The following is a 23,625-nucleotide window of genomic DNA, read 5'->3' on the forward strand; positions in this document are numbered from 1 at the left end:
GGACTGCCCCTAAATACACTCGAAACATACATCTAGGCAAAGTTCCTACTGATTTGTCTAGAAACCTTGCAGAAGTTTTATCTAGTTGAGATAATCAATGTTGTGTTCAGATGATTACTCAGTTAGAAATACTTGTTTGATTCTCTAGGTTCTTCATTTATATAATTCTCTTAATTATTTGTATCATGATTGCTACAAAGCTGAATCCTGCTTAGTATTTTTTATGTAGAATTAAAAGGAAAGTTTAAGTGTGCTTTGGTTTGGAGTATTCTAGTAAAACTGTTACATAGGAAGGTTATTTAAAACCTGTCTAAAACCGTGTTAAAAACATGATGGCACAGCTAAAAACAAATAAATAAATTTAAAGCTTACTTCTGTGAGCTGTGACTTGATTGAGATATATGGTATGAAATGCATAACTATGACAGTAAAGCAACCAAATGTACAATGCTAAAAAGCAAAACAAATGAAACAAAACTCCCAAAACAAGCCCCCACTTCTTACACATTTTTTCACAAACATGTTGTTAATTTTCCCTTACTATGGTTTCCATTTCACTCAACTAAAACATGTCAATATTTCTACACTTGTATTTTCTCTCTTCATTAGCTCCAAAAGCAGGATATAGCCAAGGGGCAACTCAGTACACCCAAGCCCAGCAAACACGGCAAGTGACAGCTATAAAACCTGCAACCCCAAGTCCAGCAACAACGACATTTTCCATATATCCGGTGTCCTCGACTGTGCAGCCAGTGGCAGCTGCAGCCACTGTTGTTCCATCCTATACTCAGAGTGCAACGTACAGCACAACAGCAGTAACTTACTCTGGTAAGAATTTTGCATATTTTCTTGCTAGGATCTTTGAAGTTGCTGCAGAAGAGGCTTTCAACGCTCAGAAGTTTAGCACTTCATGCTCAATTACATTGTAGTCTGCTGAGGGGTAGCAACCAGTTCAGTCATTGCTATGCCAGAATGTTTTGTGGCATCTTCAAAATAGTTTTGATGTCTTACGTACCTATTTTGTTAGATATGAGAATATACAGAGTGCTTACATAGCTACCAAGCAGTGACTCATTGTAAGAGGAAAAGGAAAAAACAGGGAATACAAAATGTAACAAAATGCATCCACACAGATGTTACTCCCAGGAAATGGGAAGGGTGCGTGCAGTTACAGAGACAGGGAGGAACAGTTCAGTATAAATCTTGTAAGTTTGGGCTGTCCTGACCCAAAATGGAATGAGAAATGTGTGCTGGAAAGACTTTATTCAACCATTAGGAATCCAAAACATAGTTAAAGATGAAAATATGGTAACTTCATGGCCATAGATGGTAATTAACTGGCATGTTATACCTACCCTGAACTTTTTGTTTTCTTTTGTTTCTTGCTTAAAAAGGGATTTTAGTACTTCCTTGAGACAGAGCCTAGTTTCCTTGATTTACTCAGCTAGAAGTCAGGGACTGTATAGCCAGGGTTTAGTGAGTGAAACATCTTCTCTATACCAAAACAACTTAAATCACTGAAATAGGATGTAATAGCACTAGGTGTTCTGTCTTTTATCTTCATTTTTTTTCCCTTCCTCTCCATATTATCAGTCCTTGCCATTTAGAAACATGAACAGCAAATCAGATTCTAGAAGATTGCTTGCTTCATGTGGCCTTTGCTAAATCTTTCATTAAAATTCTTGTTCCATCATACCCAATCTTACCAGATGTACCAGGAAATTTCGTATGTTCTCTAGGGATGCTTTGTTATATCTAACTTAACTGTGTGTCTGCAAAGATGTGTCTAGAATTTAATATATTCCCACACAATTGTTGGCTGTATATTTGTCTGCTGTGAAACACGAAACAAAATTCAAGACTGCCTGACAAGATCTCAGTGAATTACTTACATCTTGCCTTGCCCCTCAACTGTTATGCAACATGATTTGAATTAGTGCATTATGTAATTGATACATTAAATATGGTGATGTAACATCTGTTTTTATTTTAACTTTTCAGGTACCTCCTATTCTGGCTATGAAGCTGCAGTGTATTCAGCTGCATCGTCCTATTACCAGCAGCAGCAGCAGCAACAACAGAAACAGGCGGCAGCGGCAGCTGCGGCTGCTGCTGCGACAGCTGCTTGGACAGGGACCACCTTTACTAAAAAGGCACCATTCCAAAATAAGCAACTGAAACCAAAACAGCCTCCCAAACCACCCCAGATCCACTACTGTGACGTTTGCAAGATCAGCTGTGCTGGACCACAGGTATCTGTATTATGTATTATTCTACTGTGCTTTATTCTACTATACTTTATTCATAACTTCTTGAGCTAAAAAACCTTACCCTCTTAAGAGTCATAGAATTGCAGAATGGCCTGGGTTGGAAAGGACCTTGAAGACCATCTGGTCCAAGCTCTATTCTGTAGGCAGGGACACCTTCACCAGAGCAGGTTGCTCAGAGCCCCATCCAGCCTGGCCTTGAGCACTTCCAGGAATGGGGCACCCACAGCTTTTCTGGGCAGCTGTGCCAATGCATCATCATCCTCACCATAAAGAATTTCTTCTTAATACCTAAACTTACTTTCAGTTTGAAGCTATTGCCTCTTTTCCTGTCACTCCATGCTTTTGTAAAAAGTCTCTCTCCATCTTTCTTACAAACTTCCTTTATGTACTGGCGGGTCCCAGTTAAGTCACCACAAAGCCTTTTCCAGGCTGAACAAACCAAATTGTCTTAGCCTTTCCTCATAGGAGAGGTGCTTCATCCCTCTAATTAAGAGTATTTGTTAATTTTTAGACCTGATTCTATACTTGTACTAAAGGAATAATGAAATAAGAAGGCATACTATTATAGAAAGAGCTCCTGTTGGAAGACATAAAGGTACATCCCCTGAGCTTGTACAGAGGAGCTTCACCTGACTTCAGAATTATTTGAAACTTTGAATGTGATTTGTTTTTTTAGCATAGGAAACTTCTTAGAAAATATTGTTTTGAAAGCTTTGGAATTACACAAGTTTAGTGAATGGGAAACCTGAAAATTTATTCTTCATTATATTCCAGTTTCCCAGTTTAGTGTCATGGTGGGTAAAAGTGCCTAGAAAGTGGATAAAAAATCATGCAGAATCTTTATATCTGAGTCTGGCTAAACAGTTCTTTTACTTTATCTAAACATGTCATTATTTCCTACCCTGTCTGCTCTAGATTGCCAATGTTAATATAGGAACTAATACCAACTTCTGCATTTCATTTTCAGTACAGCTTTACTTGTGTCCCACCTTCTTTTAAATTGATTTTTCTGTTTATCTGGATACACTTAAAGTTTGAGGGAAGCTGGAAATCAAGAATAATTTAATGCAATGCAGGAAACTGCAGTTTCTCATCCTGTCAACTTTTCAGTGATGTGAGACTGTTGACCACTACTTGATTGGGAAGTTGAGAAGTTAGAGGAGAAAAACCTGTATTGTTTTACCTAAGTGTAGGATCCTAATGCTGGAGAAGAAAATGTTCTGGTCTTAGACATGGCCTGTTAATGCATGCCATACCACAGAAATGTTCAATGTAAGAGGCACTTCCTAGGTAAAATGTGTTTTCTGCCATGTTCTGCATTACATGTCTTCACGGGAATGATGAACCAGCAGAACAAAGGCAGCTTACTGTGTGTTTTGTTTATTTAAACAGACTTATAAAGAACACTTAGAAGGCCAGAAACACAAAAAGAAAGAAGCGGCATTAAAAGCTTCCCAGAACACCACCAACAACAGTACTTCTTCTCGTGGAACTCAGAATCAGTTGCGCTGTGAGCTCTGTGATGTGTCTTGTACCGGGGCAGATGCTTATGCTGCCCATATCCGTGGAGCCAAGCATCAGAAAGTAAGAGATTTCTCTTGTTCTTGCCATGCAAGTCAGTATATACATTTCTCCTCATCATTTTTATCATTTTAAGGAAGGAGAAAATATGCAAAACAAGTATAATCTAAATTATTTTATTTAAAAATTTTAGTTCTTCTTTTCCTTTCAAATTTGTCTTTAGGCTCACTGTTAGAAAGGCATTGTTGAAAAAAAAGGGGAAAATATTGCTATGGCATCAATGAAAAGAGGATATATTAGGATATCACCCAAATCATAGGAAGAAGGTGTGGAGTAAGATGAGGGAAAGGTACCGTTGAGGATGTGTATGCTTGTGCCCCCTAATTCTTCTCAAGACTGTTCTTGAGATTAATCTTACTTGTCTAGCTCAGACAGTAAATCTTCCAGTGCACTTGGAAACACTGTAAGCTAAGCCAGTGCAAAGAACAGGCATCATTCTTTGATGGTTCCTGCAAAGAAAACTGTCCTCTGGAAGCAAGGAACAATGTCCTGTAGTAGACTTTATAATGACTATGTTTAGAAAACTTATGGTACATGTGTTTTTCTTAGTGTTTGGGTGCTCTTTTGTGGGCATCCTGGAATAAAAACTGTGGGCTGTGCTGAGAAATGTGTGACCTGTGTTTTAAACTTGGCCATACAACACTAAGTGCAATGATAGGTAGGATATGTGTTTAGAAATTACAGATCTTCCTTATAACTCTGGAAAGATTAATGCCGCTAACAAATAACAGTATTAATACCCTGGTTTTATAGCTCTTTACATCTCAGGACACAGGCATCAGTAACATTTTGCCTATTAAAATAAATCTCATAACATGTTTAAAATTATCTTCCTCTAAGAGCAAAAATCAAAATATAGAGAGACTTTACAGAACTTGCCCAGTGTTCTTCCTTTAGTAAACTGAGCCATTACTTTCTTGGGTTGTGCTCCATAACTCTATAGGTATATGCAGTATAGTATATATTATCCTTTTATATTTGGATATAGTTTCCTTTTGTGATAGTTGCAAGCCATTGCTGGGTTTAGGTTCTTTCACCAGCGTGAAAATGGTATCACAAAGGACTCCATTGCTGTGGTAACTAAAGAACTGTGTGCATTCTACTGGAAAAAAGTAATTTTGAACAGTTGCTTGAGTTTAAATTTATACTACTGTGTGACATTAACATGTCAGTATTCTGATAGGGAGCATAAAAAATAAGAACAAAAGCCTAAAAAATTAATTTGGATAGTTGTGTGCATATCATGATTGTGTATATGTTCATGCTTAAGGCATGTCTCACAGGTTTGTATTTTTTTACTACTGTTTTCAACACTCAGTCTTTAGTTTTGATCTTGCATATTTTTTTCATACAGATTACTTGCATTGCTTTTTTAGATGGTTGTCAGCAGACACCAAAAAGAAGTATTATTCCATGAGAGACATATTATAGAAAGGCCTGTGCTTATTAATGTTAATAAGCATGTACCTCTTTACTTTCTATGAGATACTGAAGAGCTCTGAAATACCTCTTGGATCCTCCTTAACTATTTCTAAACATTAGAAAAAAAGGGAAAAATGGAAGGCATTTGCCTAAGGATTCTCTTCAGCTTGGCTAAATAATGTGTAACGTCTTTCAAGATGAAGACTCTTGAAATGTAGCAATCAAAAGACACAGTGTTGCTGAAGCTGAGTTAAATGACTCTTAGTTACAAATATTGTTTGGAACCAAAATATTTTAATGTTCTGCCGATTTGAAGGAGACTAAAAAGTGACGAGATAACAAAACAGATACATTGAAACACTAGGAGCAAAATGTATTCTTGAACTTATCCTGAGCTGTAAGCTTGTTGTATTTATTATCTAAACAGTTGTGGGAGTAAATGCCTGGATTTCTAAAGTGAGTAAGCAATGTAAGATAGCAAGTGCCTATTTCCCTGTTATAGGTGACAAGAGCTTTTACACATCTGTCTTTTTTTCTTTCCTAAGACCACTTTTTGTAAAAAAACAAGCTAACTCTTTCTTTATATTGATTTTTTTTTTAGATATTGATATTTTTGCTTGTGGTAGCTGTAAAAATAATGTATCTCAGAGAGATCATGTTATGAATTTCTCTTCCTACTTACAGGTAGTAAAGTTGCATACAAAACTTGGCAAACCCATTCCTTCGACTGAACCAAATGTGGTTACCCAAGCCACTTCCTCAACATCCACATCGGCTTCCAAACCAACGGCCTCTGCTTCAAACATAGCAACCAGCAGCAGTACAGTGAACTCCTCTGTTGCATCCTCTGCAGTGAAAGTTCTTACTCCCACAGCAAACACCACACTTAACACTGCATCCAACAACAAAACATCTTCAACCGCTGCTAACATAGCAGTAAAGAAAATATCTACACCGAAAATAAACTTTGTTGGCAAGTACAGAAGTCAGTCTTTATTTTGAAACCTAACCTATTCTGTAAATTTTTCTTAAGAACTAGTGCAGCAGACACAAATATATTTAGGTAACTCCATGCATGAGTTACTCTGCTGTGTTTAAGGGAATTACTGATAAGTGAGAATTTCTATAAAAGTTTTGCTTCAAAATTGATTTTGGTGTTTTCTGCCCAGTTGTCTCCACCTAGCCCCTCCTGAATACTTTTCCCACTTTCATAAGAAGCCTCTCACCTTTGGTTTCTTATGTAGCTGCTGCTGGAGTATTGCAGTTTACAGTCCTAATTTCAGCTCACAGCCTGGGCTGTTAATGCACATGCAGTAGATTGGCAGTTTGTGATGGGCAACTGAAACATCCTTTTTCAGTGGAAAACTAACCATGTAAGCTTTGAACTAAATGTAACAGAGATGGGAAGCAGCTGTTCCACCATAAGCTACCCTGCTCTTCAAGGAAAGAACTATACAGCTGCAATGCTAGGAGTATACTGCCTTTACATTATAAAGTTTTGAAGTACTGGTTTTTTTTTAATATATAAATGTACAAAATAACAACAAAAGAGATTATTAAAATACATTTTCTGAGTTGTTTCCCATTCAGTCCTGTCCCTTGAAAAAGCAGGAAAACAAATAACAAAAATGGCGATTTTATAAAGCAGAAGTTTTTCTTGTTAGAGTAAACGACTTCGGTGTTTAAGTAACCTGAATGTTGTTAAATTTACTGTTAAAATATTTAATTTTATTGAAAATATATTTAAGTTTTGGGTGATTTTAAAGTCCAATAGATTTTAAAAGACCTATAATTCTTTGCTCAAATCATAGGCATTTGCAAATAAAATCTTCAGTTTGCACATTATGTTTAATCACATTCTCATTTTATGAAGAGCAGTAATTTAACTTTTGTTTGTGATTTCTAGGTGGTAATAAGCTTCAGACAACAGGAAGTAAAATGGAAGAAATGAAATCAGCTGAAAGTGTTAAAACACCTCCTGCTGCTACAGTGCAAACACAGGAAGTAAAGCCTGACACAGCAGCTGAACCAGTGACTCCCACAACTCTTGCTGCCTTGCAAAGTGATGTCCAACCAGTGGGCCATGACTATGTGGAGGAGGTATTAATATGAAAATATGTATTATTTTTTAACTGTTATAGTGAACGTAATCATGGAGTGATTGAGGTTGGCAGGGACTTCTTTAGATCACCTGGTTCAGTCACCCTGCTTAAGAAGGACCACCTACAGCCAATCACCCAGGAACATGTCCAGACGTTTTTTGAGAATGTCAAAGGATGGAGACTCCATAACTTCCCTGAGCAGTTGTGCAAGAGCACAGTCAGTCACAATAAAACAGAGTGCTCTGATAGTCAGCTATTTTTCACTTGGTGCTAATTGGCTCTGGTCCTGGCACTGGGCACCACTGAAAAAAGTCTGGCTGTGTCCTCTGCACCCCTCTTCCAGGTATTCACATGCACTGATATGATCCCCCTCAGCCTCCTCTTCACTAGGTGAGACAGTTGAGGTCCCTCTGGATGTCAATGCAACCCTTTGGTACATCATTTCCTCCTCTTAGTTTTTTATGTCATCAGCAAACTAGCTGAGGATACATTCTCCCCCATCATCCAGAGCATTACTGAAGACGTTACAGGACTGTATTGATCCAGGGGCTTTATTGCTGGCTATTGGCCTCCAACTGGGCTTCATTCTGCAGATCGCTACCCTTGGCCAGGTTGTCCAGACAGCTTTCAGTCCAGCTCACTTGTATACTTATCCAGCCTATCCATTAGCAGCTTGTGTTAGAGGATATTGTGGTGAGACTGTGTCCAAGGTTTTATTGAAGTCCATAGGGACAATCTTGACTGCTCTGCCTTCATCTGCCAGGCCTTCACCTTGGTGAAGTCATTCTGACTGCTCCTGATGGTTTTCTTGCCCTCATTGTACCTTGAAATGGTTTCCAGGATTAGCTGCTCCATCGCCTTCCCAGAGATCAAGATGGGGTTGACTGTAATTCTCTGGGTTCTCCTTGAAGATAAGACTGACAATGCATTGAACTTGCAAAGGCTTGTGCATATGTTTACGTTTTTGTGTTGTGCATATTTCTTTTTTCTTCATGAGGTTGGTATGACATAGGTGGATCAGCTCTGATGTGAATTTGGCATGATACACAGGTCTGTGATTTATTAGCTGACTATGTTCAGGTCTGAATTTAGAGCTGTGTACTCTTTGAAATGGAAGGACCTTGTTCCCTGCTCAGTACCAAGCACAGTGGTGTGTCTGTGACATTATCCAGTGGCACTGGATAATTTGATTAATAGATAATTTAATTTTATATCAGCCTCATAAAATAAAAAATAAATGACTAAATGTGTAATAACTTTATTTTCCAGGTAAGGAATGATGAAGGAAAGGTGATCCGCTTTCACTGTAAACTCTGTGAATGCAGTTTCAATGATCCTAATGCCAAGGAGATGCATTTGAAAGGGCGGCGGCACAGACTTCAGTACAAGGTAAAAATGCTAATGCTTCTCTCTGAAAATCAACCAGATATCAACTAACTGGTCTGGTCACCTGCTCTTAGGTTTGAAGATTAGACAAAAGTAGGCACTCTGAGTAAACAGCATGTAAAAAAAGAGAAATATATTTCATAGGCAGTGTAGTCTTGAAAGAATAATGCAAATTGTGAAATTATGTTTTGGTTGAGGCTTTTTTAAATGTTTCGAATGTTGCTTGTAGTCTAAGCGATGCTTAGTGAAGTGAAGCAGCAATAGGTTCTTTATGTTGTTTACCATGAAGTTTAAAGAGTATAAAAAAGTATTGCTCAGTGTTTTTGGTAGGATAAACAACACACACTCTTTGTGTTGCAGACTTTTTAAGGATAAGTGCATTTGTGCAGTTCTAAAACTGCATTTTACTCCTTTTGATTTTATTGTAGATGGAGTAGTGTATGTTAAATATGCCAGAACTACTCCATACCTTGAGATGAGGACAGGAAAGCAACATAATTCATTACTTTTCTGATGTAGAAAAAAGTAAACCCAGACTTACAAGTAGAAGTGAAGCCCAGTATTCGAGCAAGAAAAATTCAGGAAGAGAAGATGAGAAAACAGATGCAGAAAGAAGAATACTGGAGAAGGCGAGAAGAGGAGGAACGCTGGAGGATGGAAATGAGGTAATGCATTATGTTTCATGAATGAGTGTGACAACCTGCTGTCAGATTGTCTGAAACTAAGGTCCATAGTTACTTATTTTAAATACTTTAGGGAGCTCTATACTGTCGTGTTTTAAATTGTCATTCTCTCACTGGGGTTTTTGTTTGCTATTCTTCAATCCTTCTGAGTAATGCAGAGTTAGTAGAATTACTTTTCTGTAAATGCAGACCTACTTTTACAACAATAATTCATGTTGTTACCATCCCTTCTTTGGTATTTGCTCATGGCTAATAGAAGTTGTTGAAGACAGAGAAGAATCTGTCTAGAGCAGTGTCAAGTATTAACTGCTGTATAAAAAGAATACTGTGATTGATGCACTTCAGGCGATATGAAGAGGACATGTACTGGAGGAGAATGGAGGAAGAGCAGCATCACTGGGATGACCGTCGCAGAATACCAGATGGAGGATATCCTCATGGCCCTCCAGGACCACTAGGTCTGCTGGGGGTTAGACCTGGAATGCCTCCTCAACCCCAAGGACCAGCAGTGAGTTTCTTACCTTGAGAAAAAAATTTAACCATTCTTACCAGGAGGCACAGTTAAGAAATATAAAATTACTCAGTGCTACTGCACTTGTGTCTGGTGTTTCTTAATAAAGGATTTGGAAAAGAGAGGAAGAAATTATATGCTAATGAAATAGCGTAGGTGTACTAGTCCTCCAAAAGAAGTCCAATGAAATGACAAGAGGATGCTTTAAATATTGCTTCTTATGAAACACAAGTCATACTGAATTTTTCTATTTTTTATTTTATTTGATTGTGTTATACAATATTATATACCTAATTGTGGACAAATGTATGGATAAAAGGTATCTGGGCTCTCAGACTTTGAGAATAATGGTTAGTGGTGCATCATATTCTAGCAGTGTGAAGTGCAGTACCACACTGCACATGGGTTGATTCTGGCATTAAACTGAAAAGCACCTTATCAAGGATCTGAAAGGTGATGGAGTGAGTGCATATTGCTGAGGTTTGCAGCTGGCATGAACCTGAATCACACTGGGATGGGGAGAATAGCTGATACCTTGGATGGCAAGGCCACCATCCAGAGGCACCTAGGTGGGCTGTAGGAGTGGAACATTATGGAATTCTGCAAGTACAAGTGCCTAATGCTGCACTCAGAAAGGACGAACTCCTTGCATTGATTGAGGCTGGGTAGCAGCTCTGCTGAGAGGGATCTGGGGGTCCTGGCAAACAGCAGTGGGCATGTGCCAGCAGTGTGCCATGGCAGCAGGGCCAGCAACTACCTGGGCTTTAACAGGAGCACATTAAGGGAAGTGATCAGCTTTCATTAGACCCTAACTTCAATGCTACATTTAATTGTGGGCTTTCCAGTACAAGATACATAAACTATAATGGGCTCAGTGTAGTGGTAGATGTTCAGGGGTCTGGAGCACTTGCCCAGTGAGGAGAAACTGAGGCATCTGAGATTGTTCAGCCTGGAGAAGAGAGAGCTTCAGTGGGACAGAGTAGCCTTCTAATAGCTGTGCTTTATAAAGGGGACAGGCTTTTTATCGTCATGAGAGGGTGAGATACATCCAGCTTAAGCAAACACAAAGGAGATTTACAGTGAATACAGGAAATCCTTTTTTTTGTACAGGTGTTGTGCAGCCACCATCTTTGAAGGTTTTCAAAAACTAACTGGCTAAAGCCCTGAGCAACATGATGTGGTCTTACAGCTGACCATGTTTTGAACAGGAGATTGGACTAGATGACCTTTTGAGGTTGTCCTGTACAATCCTGTGATTGTACAAAAGAAATCATGAATACCTCATTTTGCAGCAATATCCAAGTATTTCCCAGTTGGAGTGCCTCTGATCTTGGGATTTGGCCTTAGTTTAATTTTGATACACTTCGTGTCTTTTCAGACATGATTGTGACAGTGTAGGCTGTGAGGAAACTTCATGTTTTGTTAATTTCAGTGATGTGAGGTTTGAATATTCTGTTCCTTAGCCACATGTTTGGGTATTGGTATTTTGTCTCATTTGTGAACTTGGAAGTGTACCCAGGTTTCAGAGGAACACTTTTTTTGTCTGTTCAGCCTCTGCGCCGCCCCGACTCCTCTGACGACCGCTACGTGATGACCAAGCATGCTGCTATATATCCAACTGAGGAGGAACTTCAGGCAGTCCAAAAAATTGTTTCTATTACTGAGCGTGCTTTGAAGCTGGTTTCTGACAGCATGACTGATCACGAAAAAAGCAAGAACAAAGAGGGAGATGACAAAAAGGATGGCAGTAAAGACAGGTATTTTTAAATTACTTTTTAAGAATTTTCTTCTTTTTCCTTACCCTGTTATCAGTGTTTTTAGGATCTCATTTCTTTGGGCTTTTATGCAGTATTTTGAAGTCTCAGAAAGACGTAGAGTACAATTTTATTTTACTTTTCTATCTTCAGGATTATTTTTACGATTTTTACATTATTATTTTAAATGCAACTTTCAACTACAATTCACAGAGCTTTGAAAGGCGTTTTACGGGTGGGCGTTTTGGCTAAAGGTTTGCTGCTCCGTGGAGACCGAAATGTCAATCTTGTTTTGTTGTGTGCTGAGAAGCCCTCCAAGACATTACTCAGTCGTATTGCTGAAAGCCTCCCTAAGCAACTTGCAGTAAGTAGAATTTAGATTTTTGGATTTGACTTTTTGTAGAAGTACTGTGAAAATCTGTCCTCAAGTTAAATATCGGCAGGACTCACTGTGCCGCTACATTACATAGTTCAGCTTCTTTCCATTTCCTGAGTATTTTAATCTGAATTAAGAGACTGCTGCATCTTCTGCTTCCTCCATATTGTGACCGTACAAGCATGTGCTCTAGCAGTGTAGTATCAATCACCATTTAACAGATTTCTTTTATTTGGGAAATAGAAATGACTGCAAGAAAGACCATTAATCAGTTACTAGCAGTAGAGATAATTACAGCACATCTGCTGCCTCAGGTCAAAGTTCTCCATTAATGCCAGTTTTTTGTACTTATATCTTGTTTCCTTATTGTATGTGTCAGTGCTTTATTGTTCAAAATTAGCCAGCTAAATCTAGTGTGGGGTTTTTAGAATTTAGACTGTTTAAAAAAGTAAACGTGCAGTCTTAGACCATTCAGTGAAATACAAACCCTTTGTATTTCCACAAGAAAGTATAAAGTGTCTGCTCTTCTGCTGAACAAAGCCTGTCACTGTAGAGTGCTTGTCGCAGCACCAGTATTTCAATGCAGTCTAGTAAAATGCTTGACAGAGTCACTGGCATGATAGAAGCTTTAGCAGGATCACATTATTAAAAAAATAGTCTCAAGTTTGCTCTTCTTTGAAGTAACAGAACAGAAGTAAATTAACAAATGGACATCTTGGTCTGTCTTCATGGAAATGTTCACCAAGTATGTAGAAGAAGGTCACAGAGGGGCCTACAGCTTTCTTTTGGGGCTATTTAGAATTATTAAATAAAGCTGCAAAAAGCAATTCAAAATAAACACTTTATTAGTTAAACACATTTTAATTGGCTCTGAGGCTTTTCTTTATTTCAAACACCATCAAGATTCTTGTTTTATAATGTCTATTTATTTCCTTTCTGGGCAGTTTTTTAAATTCTAACTGCTTGGTTGTGTATTTTCATTAATAATTTGGAAACAATATGCAAGTCCACATATCTTTATACTGTGTAGTGTGGTTCTATGGCTACATAGGTATCTGTTTCATATAATTATATTGTGTTTCTATCTTTCTGTTGAAAAAAGAATATGTTGGAATCCTTTTTCTTCCTGTTACTTTTAATGGCCACATGCTAATAGAAATTTCTATTTCTCGATATTTAGGTAATAAGTCCAGAGAAATACGATATCAAGTGTGCAGTCCCAGAAGCATCAATAATTTTAAATTCGTGTGTGGAACCCAAAATGCAAGTTACAATCACACTGACATCTCCAGTCATTCGGGAAGAGAACATGAGGGATGGAGGTTGGGAAGTTGTTAAAGATGTTACTTATTTCTCACTTGTTTTTTTTTATGTTTATATATTCTGCTTAAGATGGCACTAAGGTCCTGGAAGGCAACATGCTGGCACACATATTTGATCAAAACTTTGTTTTTCAACAACTAGTCTCAGTAGAAAACAGTTGGTTAAAATAAATGTGTATATGATGCTTTTATTTAATTTTTAAAATTTCTAACTTTATGTCCAACCTCAGCTTTCTGGAAAAGGTACAAGCTTGATTTTTTTCCCCCCTTTTAAAATTATGTGGAAAACTAAGTATTTTATAGCAAGCGGCTATAAACTGGCTTTCTAGAGCAGTCTTGCCTTAAGAGAAAGATTGTATGGATTTAGAAAATCAAATCGGAGGTTTTTGGGTTCGAACTGGGTCAGTATTACCATCACTTAGACATTCTGAATAGAGCCACTTAAAAGGCACTTTTACAGTACTTTTGACAGTAACAGTGCTTTTAACTTTAAAAGATAATGCGATTTTTTCCAGCTCTCTGAGGTTGTTTTTTTGGTCTGGAGTGCTTTTTGAGTATATTTAGGCTCCTGGTATTACAATCACTCTTCTATCCAACTGGCAAACCCAACTAGTACAATAAGAAATGGCTTTGTCGTTGAGCTGAAGCAGAAGGTGGAGCTTGGGAATCAATTTACGTTTGTGAAGTCCACAGTTTTTCTGGTGCCAGCAGTGTTGCTTTAGGGTCTGTTCTGTAACATTTTCAAAGCTCCAAAAGCTTTTAAGCCAACAAGCATGATTAATGTCTGCAGTACATTGGTTCTTTTTATTTACGGGTCAGATAAAATTAACTTTTGTTTCCTTTTAATCCTGTATTTTCATAGTTGAAAGAGATCATAGCAAACAGGGTTCTGGTGTTTGACAGTGAACCTACAAATAGGAAATCTGAGGCTGTTTTAACACTTCTTATATACAGGTTGAAAGAAATTTTATGTGTGTATGTATACATGTGCTTGTGTATATACGTATTTATATAAGCCACTGAGGTTTTTTTTTAGATTTCATCTCATCACTACATGTCCTCTAAAACACTTGAGGTTTTTATATTGCATTACTAAGTGTCCTGTAGCTGTGACTAGTGCATTTATAAGCAAGCTATGTTAACAAAGTCATCCTACGTAATCAGAAAGAAAAATTTTCAACATGCATTTTGTGGTTTGGATGACTTCCAAAGAGTCTTAGAGTGCTTTTGTTTTAAGCTGTTCATTTTATTCCTAGCTATAAAGGCTTTGTATGTGTACTGTCACACCCAACCATTTTTACTTGGTTTTGGACAATCTGAGTATAACATGACTCTGGGCTGAATCAAGTTTATTTTTTAAAAAAAGCATTTTGTCATTAAATTAGACTAACCATTTAATGAAATGAACCTTAAACACCATGTGTATTTCTTGATGTACTGTGCAGAAGTGCCATATTGATTCCTGCCACTATACTCAATTCAACTAAGTGGTTTCTCTGGCCCAAAATTCTGTGATGTGGACTAAAAGTAAAACAAATTTCAAATTACTACCATCAGTCCCCTAAGTTATGCCGCCAAAAGGAAACAAATCTGTATTTTTGTCTGACCCACACTTGAGTTAAATTATCTTTGTGAGTTTATTCACTGCTGAATGCAGTACTGCCTCTAGGCAAACAAAATCAAGTTAGATTTCTCTTCAAGACACTGAGCAGTATAAAATGGATGTGCAGAAAAGTTCACTTTTGAAACTGGAGCAAATAGAAGACTGAATTGCCAATTATTGCAGCAAAGAAGTTCCTTATTCTGAAGACTGCTGCTTATTTGCTGCAGAGTAACAGTATGTGTTTGTGTTTTTCTTACTGCAGCTTCTCATGCTCTGTGTCTTACATTGGTTTGAAGTTTTCATTTTCCTTAGCTCGCTTGGGGAGCTAGCTCAGGTGTTAAGGAAGGCTTTACCGGAAGAACCAGTTGGAGTAAAGATGCAACTTGAGTCTTGCACGTGGAGTAGAATCATGTTTGATGTGTTATTAAGTAAAAGGCTAAAAAAAAAACCAAACGGTGAAATGAAATTGTTAACCGCATAGCTACTGTTGCTTACAGTATTGTGCGTTTGACAGTTGACCGAATCTGGTACATTCGAAGAGCTCTAACCCAGCTGTGGAGTCTTCCTTCGGCAAACAGAGTGTGCATACCTACCAACACCTCTGCGTGTGCGCGTGTGTCTCTTTCATCCTTAGCTAACAGCCCCGGTCCAAAGCCTTCTAGCAGAGGGACTTGATTCCTGTCAGGGGTTGCTGCCAAGACATTGGAAGGATTTTTGACCAAGGTTTTCTAAAGCTCAGTGTCACACCTGCCATGCTTTACAAAGGAGGGGTTTGGATGCATAGTCCTAGCATCTGCTGTTACTTTGTGTTTGGTTTTTGTTTTGTTTTTTTCTTTTCGTCTTTGTCTCTCTCCTAGAATGAAGCAGTGTTCACACTAGTCTTGTAATAGTTGACTGGATAAAATGCATTTTACATAATAAAACTTACCTAAATTGACATACCTGTTAACTTTTAATGAAGAGGTAGTGTGGACACAGCACGTCTAATTAAAGATTAACCCCTTATGTTTAGGCTAGTAATAAGTTATACAGGGTAAGAATTCATGCCCATGTTTTGTAAATTAATTCCATTTTTGTCCTAGTTTAGTAGGGTGGTAGGTTAGGCATCTGATTTTAGTTACACAGTCTTTAAGGGGTTAATCCAGAAATGTGAAACATATGCAAAAATCCACAGAATAAATATTACAGGAGTTCCCTTTATACATATTTTAGTCAGTGTTTTCTCAATGTAGTACCTGCCTCAGCAACTTATGACTTTCAAAGTCTTTTAAGTTCCAAGGGTATTCTTATGACAGCTATTAGGAACCCATTTTAGATGAACATTTCCAGCACTGAGTAAGATTCTTTCCTGTACATTTAAATTGCAATTCTTCTCAGTAACACTATTTTAGAAGTTGAAGGTTTTCAGAGGTAGAAATTTCAAATTATTAATGAATTATTCTTCTAGAAGCTTGCGCAGTGTCACCTATTTGCATGTCAGTTTTAGAAGAGTGTATATAATTAATTGATTAGACTATTGGCCCCACAGCACATATTTGCATTTTTAATTTCTCAACCTTATTTTGCCACTTTTTCCTGTGGTGGGTCTTCTCAGGACCCCCTTGTCTCATATATCTGGGTTGTACTCCTTTAGTCATTTGGCTTTTGCTGGCACCCCTCTGGTATAGGTTTGGAGGGGATTTTTCATTATTGTTTTTGCTTTGAAAGAAACATCACTTCAAACATCTTCATTTGCTCTGTAATTGCATTGTTAGTGAACATTTTTATTTTTACACCTTAATATGTAGTTGTAAGTTCAAATATCTGTGTGAGAAGTTACCTATGTTCTTCTCAGCTTTGCTGTTATGAAGTCTTCAGCTTTTTATCCTGGTGCAGAGAAATGGGACTATCCTATCAAAATGCTCAAATCTGTATATAGTATTTCACATTAAATTTAGTTACTGTACTGAAAAACTATAATATCATTTTCATTTGTGGCCTTTTAGCTCTATAGACTAAAGAATCCAACTAGTTTACATTTGTGGTTTCAGAGCACAATTTCTGCAACATATCTAAAAGATTCTCGTTGCAGGCATGTTTCATGAGCCTCATTATTTTTTATTTCATTATTCCCTGGCTTAACCTAAATTTAGATCTTGAAGGAGTAAACTGTACTGTTCCAAACAGCTAGCTCCTGTGAGACATGTGCCATTCAGTGAGGGCTTTTTGTTTCATCTTATTTGGTGTATCACCAGTTATGCCAGCAACATATGTTGTGACTAGTCACCATAGCCATTTTCAGAATGAGTAAAAAATTAACTTTTAATGGTGATCACTGATTATATATATATATATATAGTTTTCAAGTAACTCAAGGATACCATTTCGTATTGTTCAGTGGTTCCATTTTCACTGATTAAACCACTTCTGTAGTCTCTTCATTTTTGGTAGGAAAGCAGCTTGGTAATCAAATTATTTTCTGAACGTTCAAATAGAAAATGTCTGCTGATTTCTTCATCTTTCAGACATTTTGCTTTGTTTTTTAGACTATTCCTTGCTTTTCTTTATCTTGTTGAGTCTTTGATAAAGCAGTCCCTTTTCAGATCCTTCCTTGCATCCTAAGTGTTGCTGGAACATATCTATTATGGGCTGAGGAATTTTATTTATATGGGCAAGAGAGAAAGTGCTAGAAAACAAGGAACTCTGTAATATTGAAGAATATATCACATTCCTTTAGTCAGGTTTTTAAAGTAAATAATTTTAAGGCATGATAAAAATAACATGATTACTAAACATTCAGCACTTTTAAGATTTGTTATACTTAGTTTTTCTTTCAAGAATAGGTCCCAAATAACACCTGACAATTAAAATTTAAAAGAAACTAAGTTTGAATGTTTCTACTTGGTTAAAGTGGATTTTTGTGTTCTTTCTGTCTTGTGTTCTCTGTGCTGGTGCACTGTGTCCAACCATCCTTCCTTCAGTATTTAATTTTAGGGGATATGTGTTTTTCCACTGTTAGCTGAAATAAAGAAGTACTATGCATTGCATAATCAGCAATGCAGTTGAAAATAACTTCAGAGCTGAAGTGCATTATGCTCTTGATCTTTCTACTGGGTTGATGCCCTAATCCCAATTGAGCGACTGCTGCTGAACATTTACATTTCTCGTTCAAGGGTTTAAACTTTAAATGGCATGTGTGACATTGAAGCTATTTAAGGAAGTGTCTTGCTCACCTGGTCAAACACCCATTCCTCACTGCATTTTGCCAATTCAATCCATTTTAGATGTAACCTCGGGTATGGTGAAAGACCCACCGGACGTCTTGGACAGGCAAAAATGCCTTGACGCTCTGGCTGCTCTACGCCACGCTAAGTGGTTCCAGGTTCGGAACATCATTTTACTTTCTTCTTGTAGCCTTATGAGAGATTAGTTCAGTTGCAATATGAATGTTTAACTGTGTGAAAACACTCAGCGTTGTTCATGCTAATAATACTTAATATTTCTCTGGTCCCTAAATTTAACTGTAGGAGGTTGAGTATGGAGGAGCTGCTTTATGCAGTTATTGCACATTTGACATCATATTTTTTTCCAGTCATTGAGAAGGCGATGTTGAAAGCTTGACTCGCTTGGGGTGATCATATGTTGTATATTTGTTATATATTCCATAAGGCTGCAGAGTAACTTCGCTTTAAATAATGGATTATGTGTTTAAAGCTTTGTGTTTAGATTTAAGACTTTTTTTTCTATTTCTTTTAGTGCATTAAGTGTAGGGAATGAAAGGTGAGAAGCAACTGTTTGGTTTAGTGACTTTGCATTCTGGCAAAGGCACAATAAAGAAACCAAACAGATTCCCTTGACCTTTCAGTCTCTATACCTATTTCTTAGATCTTTACTTTATCCTTTTTATTTCTAATATAGAAAGATACTGTATTTATTGTTTCAAATGAACATGGGTCAAAGTGTATAGGGGATCAAGAAATGTTGTTCTTGTATAACCTGTGCACTTTGACTTCTACGACCTTAAATTACTAACCCTGTATAAAATACTGCTGTAAATGGCAGCTCACGGAATAAAGTTGTAGAATGATTTGTTTCAATCTTGTATCTGAGCTTCCATTGAACAGCGGTGTTTTAGTCTTTCAACAACTCCTGTTTGCTATGGGTGCAGGGGTTGATTAATTGGATTTTGTATTGCTCTCAAGGCTAGAGCTAATGGTCTGCAGTCCTGTGTGATTATCATACGTATTCTTCGTGACCTCTGTCAGCGGGTTCCTACTTGGTCTGATTTTCCAAGCTGGGTAAGTAATGTTTTCTTAATGAGTCTTCTTAATAAAGATGTTACTACAAGGAACTTATAGGGAAATATTCGTACAGTTCTTAAATTCAGACATTTTCAACACATAGTGTAGGGTTTTGTTTGGGATTCTGGGGTTTTTTTTTTTGTTAACAAGTACTCCAGATTCCCTCTTAAAATACAGTTTTCTAAGGCTTTTCATTTGAAGCTGGAAGTTACCTTTTTTTTCCAAAAGAAATTTTCTTGTTCTTTGTGGTTAGATCCCTATTCTAAGTTTTAGCATTTTTTTCCTTTACTCTGTATGAAAGAACCTATTTTTTCCTAACCACCAACTCTGAATTGCTTGGAGTTTGCTGAATCATATTTAAAATAATGCCGGCTGTGCCCAGATATTTCTGTGATAACAGAAAGAAGTCAAAAGAAAAAATCACAGTAGTTCTTATATTTATTATGTCTCTTTCACACGGTGAAATACCACAGTACTTCAGTACAGCCTGTGGTTGTGTTCATCATCATATTTTAGTCAGTGTCACTTAAATCTCTGGGTTGTATCAGGTCACCTTTCTTAATTCAGTTGAGTGTTCTTGGAGCACTTTTTGTATTGACTACCTTACAAATGCTCCAAATACTAACAGATGTACAATCTGTGGATTGGATTAAGTTATTCTGAAACAAATACCTGAAACATGCATCATGTGGAAGTAAACCTAGCCCTGACTGTTGTGTTTTGCAGACCAAATCCATTTGCACTGTGCTGCTTCCTTCTCAATTTTGACAGGAAGAGCTGTAACAGTGTTTTGATCAGTTGACTTTATTTAGATGAGAAATATTTTACAACTCCACTAAGTTTGCAGACAGTTTTATTAAATTACTTCTAATAATATTTATTGCTTCTGGAAGGGAAGTGGAGCAGTAATGTCTGTTTTTGAAATGTTTAAGTGGAAAAAAACTAGTGCCAGTTTCAGTACTGCATTTCATGAAAAGTACACTAAACAAATACATCTTAAAAGATGCTCAGTGCTCTCTTAATATCACTGTGATACTGAGTTGCCAGAGAATGAACCTTGGCTTACTTTCAGAAAAGTATCCTTACAACTGTTGCAACACAGAGGAGGGATATGGCTGAAGAACAAGGAGTGTGGCTTCTTAACTCACATTATGTGTTCCAAGGAACATCCAGAAGGGAAGAGAGATATGAAGCAGTGTGTCAGACCTCGCTGTGTCTCAGTTCTCTCCAAAAGTGATTCCTGATTTGTTCCTGATGCATTCTCAGAGACATGGACCAGCACTGAACTGTAGTCAGCTGTTCTTTTGGCCTATAGGAAGAGTCTTACTGATAAAAATAATAACAAAATGAAAGTGGTGATTTCAGCCAGTACAGATGGAGTTTCACATATTGGAGTAGTACAGTTTTCTGAATACAGATATTCTCCTACCCTCTGTACTAGAAACCTTTTGCAAATGAAAGAGATGACAGAGCTAGTTCAAAAAAAAATAAGTAGTTGTAAAAATAGAAGTTAACAGGAAGCCCGAATGCTCACAGTAATAGCATTTCATGTACCTAAAAGTACCTAAAAGAAACTAAATTAAAAGAATTTTGTCAGGTTCCTACACATTATTCAAATTTGAAATCCAGCCTTTTATGCACATAAACACCAGGACATCATAATTCACATTTTCCTAGGACTGAGTTATAGACCTCAGTGTATTATATGTGGATCCAAAAGAACTAGATTTTAATATATGCAAATCCAAGATCTGCTTTTTTCTCTTTACTGATGTACTTTGTTTCCTGCTTGAAAACATCTTAATTACTGTTGCCAAATCCTGACTGATACAGCAGGAGTATGGCTGTATCAGACATTTTGCAGACATTTCAAAAATTGAAATCTGTCAGTTAAATGGCGCTAAAATAGAAAGAAATGGGCAGCCTTAGTGATTAGCACTGCCTGTAGTTACTTGTATACATCAGAATAAATATTTACACCTTGAAATAAGGAAGAAAAAGTAGTGTTTGAACAACTGTAGATGTGGTGAGGAGGACAAGGTCCAAACAACAAGTGCCTCCAAAAAACCTATCAAAAACTATTGTTCGAGAATTAAACTTGCCAAAGAGGTAACAGTGAAACATCTATCTAATTCTGGGAAAGAGTTCCAGGAGAAGTTAGTTCTTTCTTTTACAAATACTTTTATAGATTCTTCTGGGAAAAAATAATGTCTAATAAAAGCGAGCAATGGAAATATTCATGGAAAAAAATCAGTACTTAAAACACAGCTAATGATTTAAACCATTTTAACTAACATCAAATAATGTATACATTTCAGAATGTATACATTCCGAAAAATGAAATGTATACATTCAGAAAACATATTTATATATAAGGCTATATAGAGGTTTTTTATACTTGCTTAACATATGAATTAGTGTTGCTTGCTAACTAGCAGAAAAATTGCTGTAAGCTTCAGTTTTTCTAAACTGAAGGACTAGTGAGGATACTAAGCATTTTAAGGACATTAAATGTTTGAGAATATAAATTTCTGTAGTCTTGTAGAAAAAACTATTTCCATTTTTCTGAAGCATCCTGTTTCATTAGGTGTACCATGTACTGTGTTCATGTGGCTGACAGAATCAAGTGTCCCAGAGTGTTTCATAGTCTCAAAAATGGCTGGACAAGTTGTCTACCTGTATACTACTGTATAAATTTCCACAAAATTGCTGAAAAACTTGTGATGGGAAGAAGCCCATCACAGAATCACTGAATTGTTCAGGTTGGAAAAGATCTTGAAGATCAAGTCTAATTGTTAATTTAGCACCACTAAACCATGTCCTTAATTGCCATATCCACATGTTTTGTGAACTCTTCCTGGGATAGTAACTCTTGTCAACTCCCTGGGCACGCTGTTGCAATGCTTTACAACCCTTTCAGTCAAAACTTTTTTTTCCTAATATCCAATCTAAACCTTTTCTGGTACAACTTGAGGCCATTTCCTCTTGTCCTGTCGTCATTTATGTGGGAGAAGAAACCACCCCCCCACCTGGCTACACCCTCCTTTTAGGTGGTTATACAGAACAATAAGGTCACTCCTATCTTTTTGTCCAGGATAAACACCACCAGCTCCCTCTGCAGTTGGTAACAGAACTTTGTGCTCCAGATCCTTCCCCAGCTCTGTTCCCCTTCTCTGGACATGTTCCAGCACCTCAGTCTCTTTCTTGTGAGGCACCCAAAACTGAGCCCAGGATTTGAGGTGTGGCCTCACCAGTGCCTGGCACAGAGGGGCAGTCACTGCCCTGCTCCTGCTGCCCACACCATTGCTGATACTTTCAGGATGTCCTTGGCCTCCTTGGCCCCCTGGGCACCCCCAGCTCATGTTCAGCCACTGCTGACCAGCACCCCCAGGGCCTTTCCCACTCAGCAGCTTTCCAGCCACTGTCCCAGCTGGAGCTGCAGGGGCTGCTGTGACCCAGGGACAGGAGCCAGCACTTGGCCTGGTTGAACCTCACACAACTGGCCCTGGCCCGTGGATCCAGCCTGTGCAGATCCCTCTGCAGAGCCCCCCTGCCCTCCAGCAGATCAGCACTCACACCCAGCTTGGTGCCATCTGCAAACTGCCTGAGGGGGCACTTGATTCCCTCATCCAGATCATGAATAAACAGGACTGGACCCAGCACTGAGCCCTGGGGACACCAGCAGTGACCAGCTGCCAGTATCAGCACTCATTGTTCATCTGGCACCACCTTTATTTTTATTCATCTTTATAAAATAACTGGGGTTTTTTTAAATTTTTACTGAAAGTGTTCTACAATGTGTAATGTTCTTCAGAATTCAGGATTCAAAATTCTCTACTGAGGAACAGTAACAGCTTTATTCTGTCTTAATCAGTCTTCTAATTTGGCTAAATCCTCCTATTTTGGTCTAGGCTATGGAGCTGCTTGTGGAAAAAGCAATTAGCAGCGCGACTGGACCACAGAGTCCTGGAGATGCACTGAGAAGAGTTTTTGAGTGTATATCTTCAGGAATCATCCTGAAAGGCAAGTTACCTTTTATGTATACGTACACTTAACTAATCTGTAATCTTGATTGTAATAAGGTAAAGATGTGTTACTAATTAGCCTGATTATTTTAGGTGGGCCTGGCCTTCTGGACCCTTGTGAAAAAGATCCTTTTGATACACTTGCTGTAATGACAGATCAGCAACGCGAGGATATTACTTCAAGTGCACAGGTAAGGGAATGTAGTTGTGAAGTAACTAAATTTGATGGATGGCTTTGTTTGGGTTCTGTTTTTTTTTAATGTAGCTTTATATTGGACATGAATTTTTTTTTTTTCCGCAGAATGTAGTT

The 23,625-nt window shown here is 37.7% G+C and overlaps 1 protein-coding gene across 1 annotated transcript in view; it reads left to right on the forward strand.

Annotated features, from left to right (window-relative positions):
• The window catches only part of ZFR (zinc finger RNA binding protein), a 47,403-nt gene that overhangs the window by 20,181 nt on the left and 3,597 nt on the right, over window positions 1-23,625 (forward strand). The window contains exons 5-19 of the mRNA XM_058823338.1: window positions 610-828; window positions 2,002-2,252; window positions 3,663-3,854; window positions 5,958-6,246; window positions 7,180-7,373; window positions 8,645-8,764; window positions 9,281-9,426; window positions 9,790-9,952; window positions 11,507-11,712; window positions 11,923-12,073; window positions 13,266-13,407; window positions 18,274-18,371; window positions 19,192-19,287; window positions 23,202-23,313; window positions 23,409-23,506. Coding sequence (XP_058679321.1) covers window positions 610-828; window positions 2,002-2,252; window positions 3,663-3,854; window positions 5,958-6,246; window positions 7,180-7,373; window positions 8,645-8,764; window positions 9,281-9,426; window positions 9,790-9,952; window positions 11,507-11,712; window positions 11,923-12,073; window positions 13,266-13,407; window positions 18,274-18,371; window positions 19,192-19,287; window positions 23,202-23,313; window positions 23,409-23,506 — 2,477 coding nt within the window. The remainder of the gene's footprint in view (window positions 1-609; window positions 829-2,001; window positions 2,253-3,662; window positions 3,855-5,957; window positions 6,247-7,179; window positions 7,374-8,644; window positions 8,765-9,280; window positions 9,427-9,789; window positions 9,953-11,506; window positions 11,713-11,922; window positions 12,074-13,265; window positions 13,408-18,273; window positions 18,372-19,191; window positions 19,288-23,201; window positions 23,314-23,408; window positions 23,507-23,625) is intronic.

The sequence above is a fragment of the Ammospiza caudacuta genome, chromosome Z, assembly GCF_027887145.1.
Source record: "Ammospiza caudacuta isolate bAmmCau1 chromosome Z, bAmmCau1.pri, whole genome shotgun sequence".
Taxonomy (NCBI): Eukaryota; Metazoa; Chordata; class Aves; order Passeriformes; family Passerellidae; genus Ammospiza; species Ammospiza caudacuta.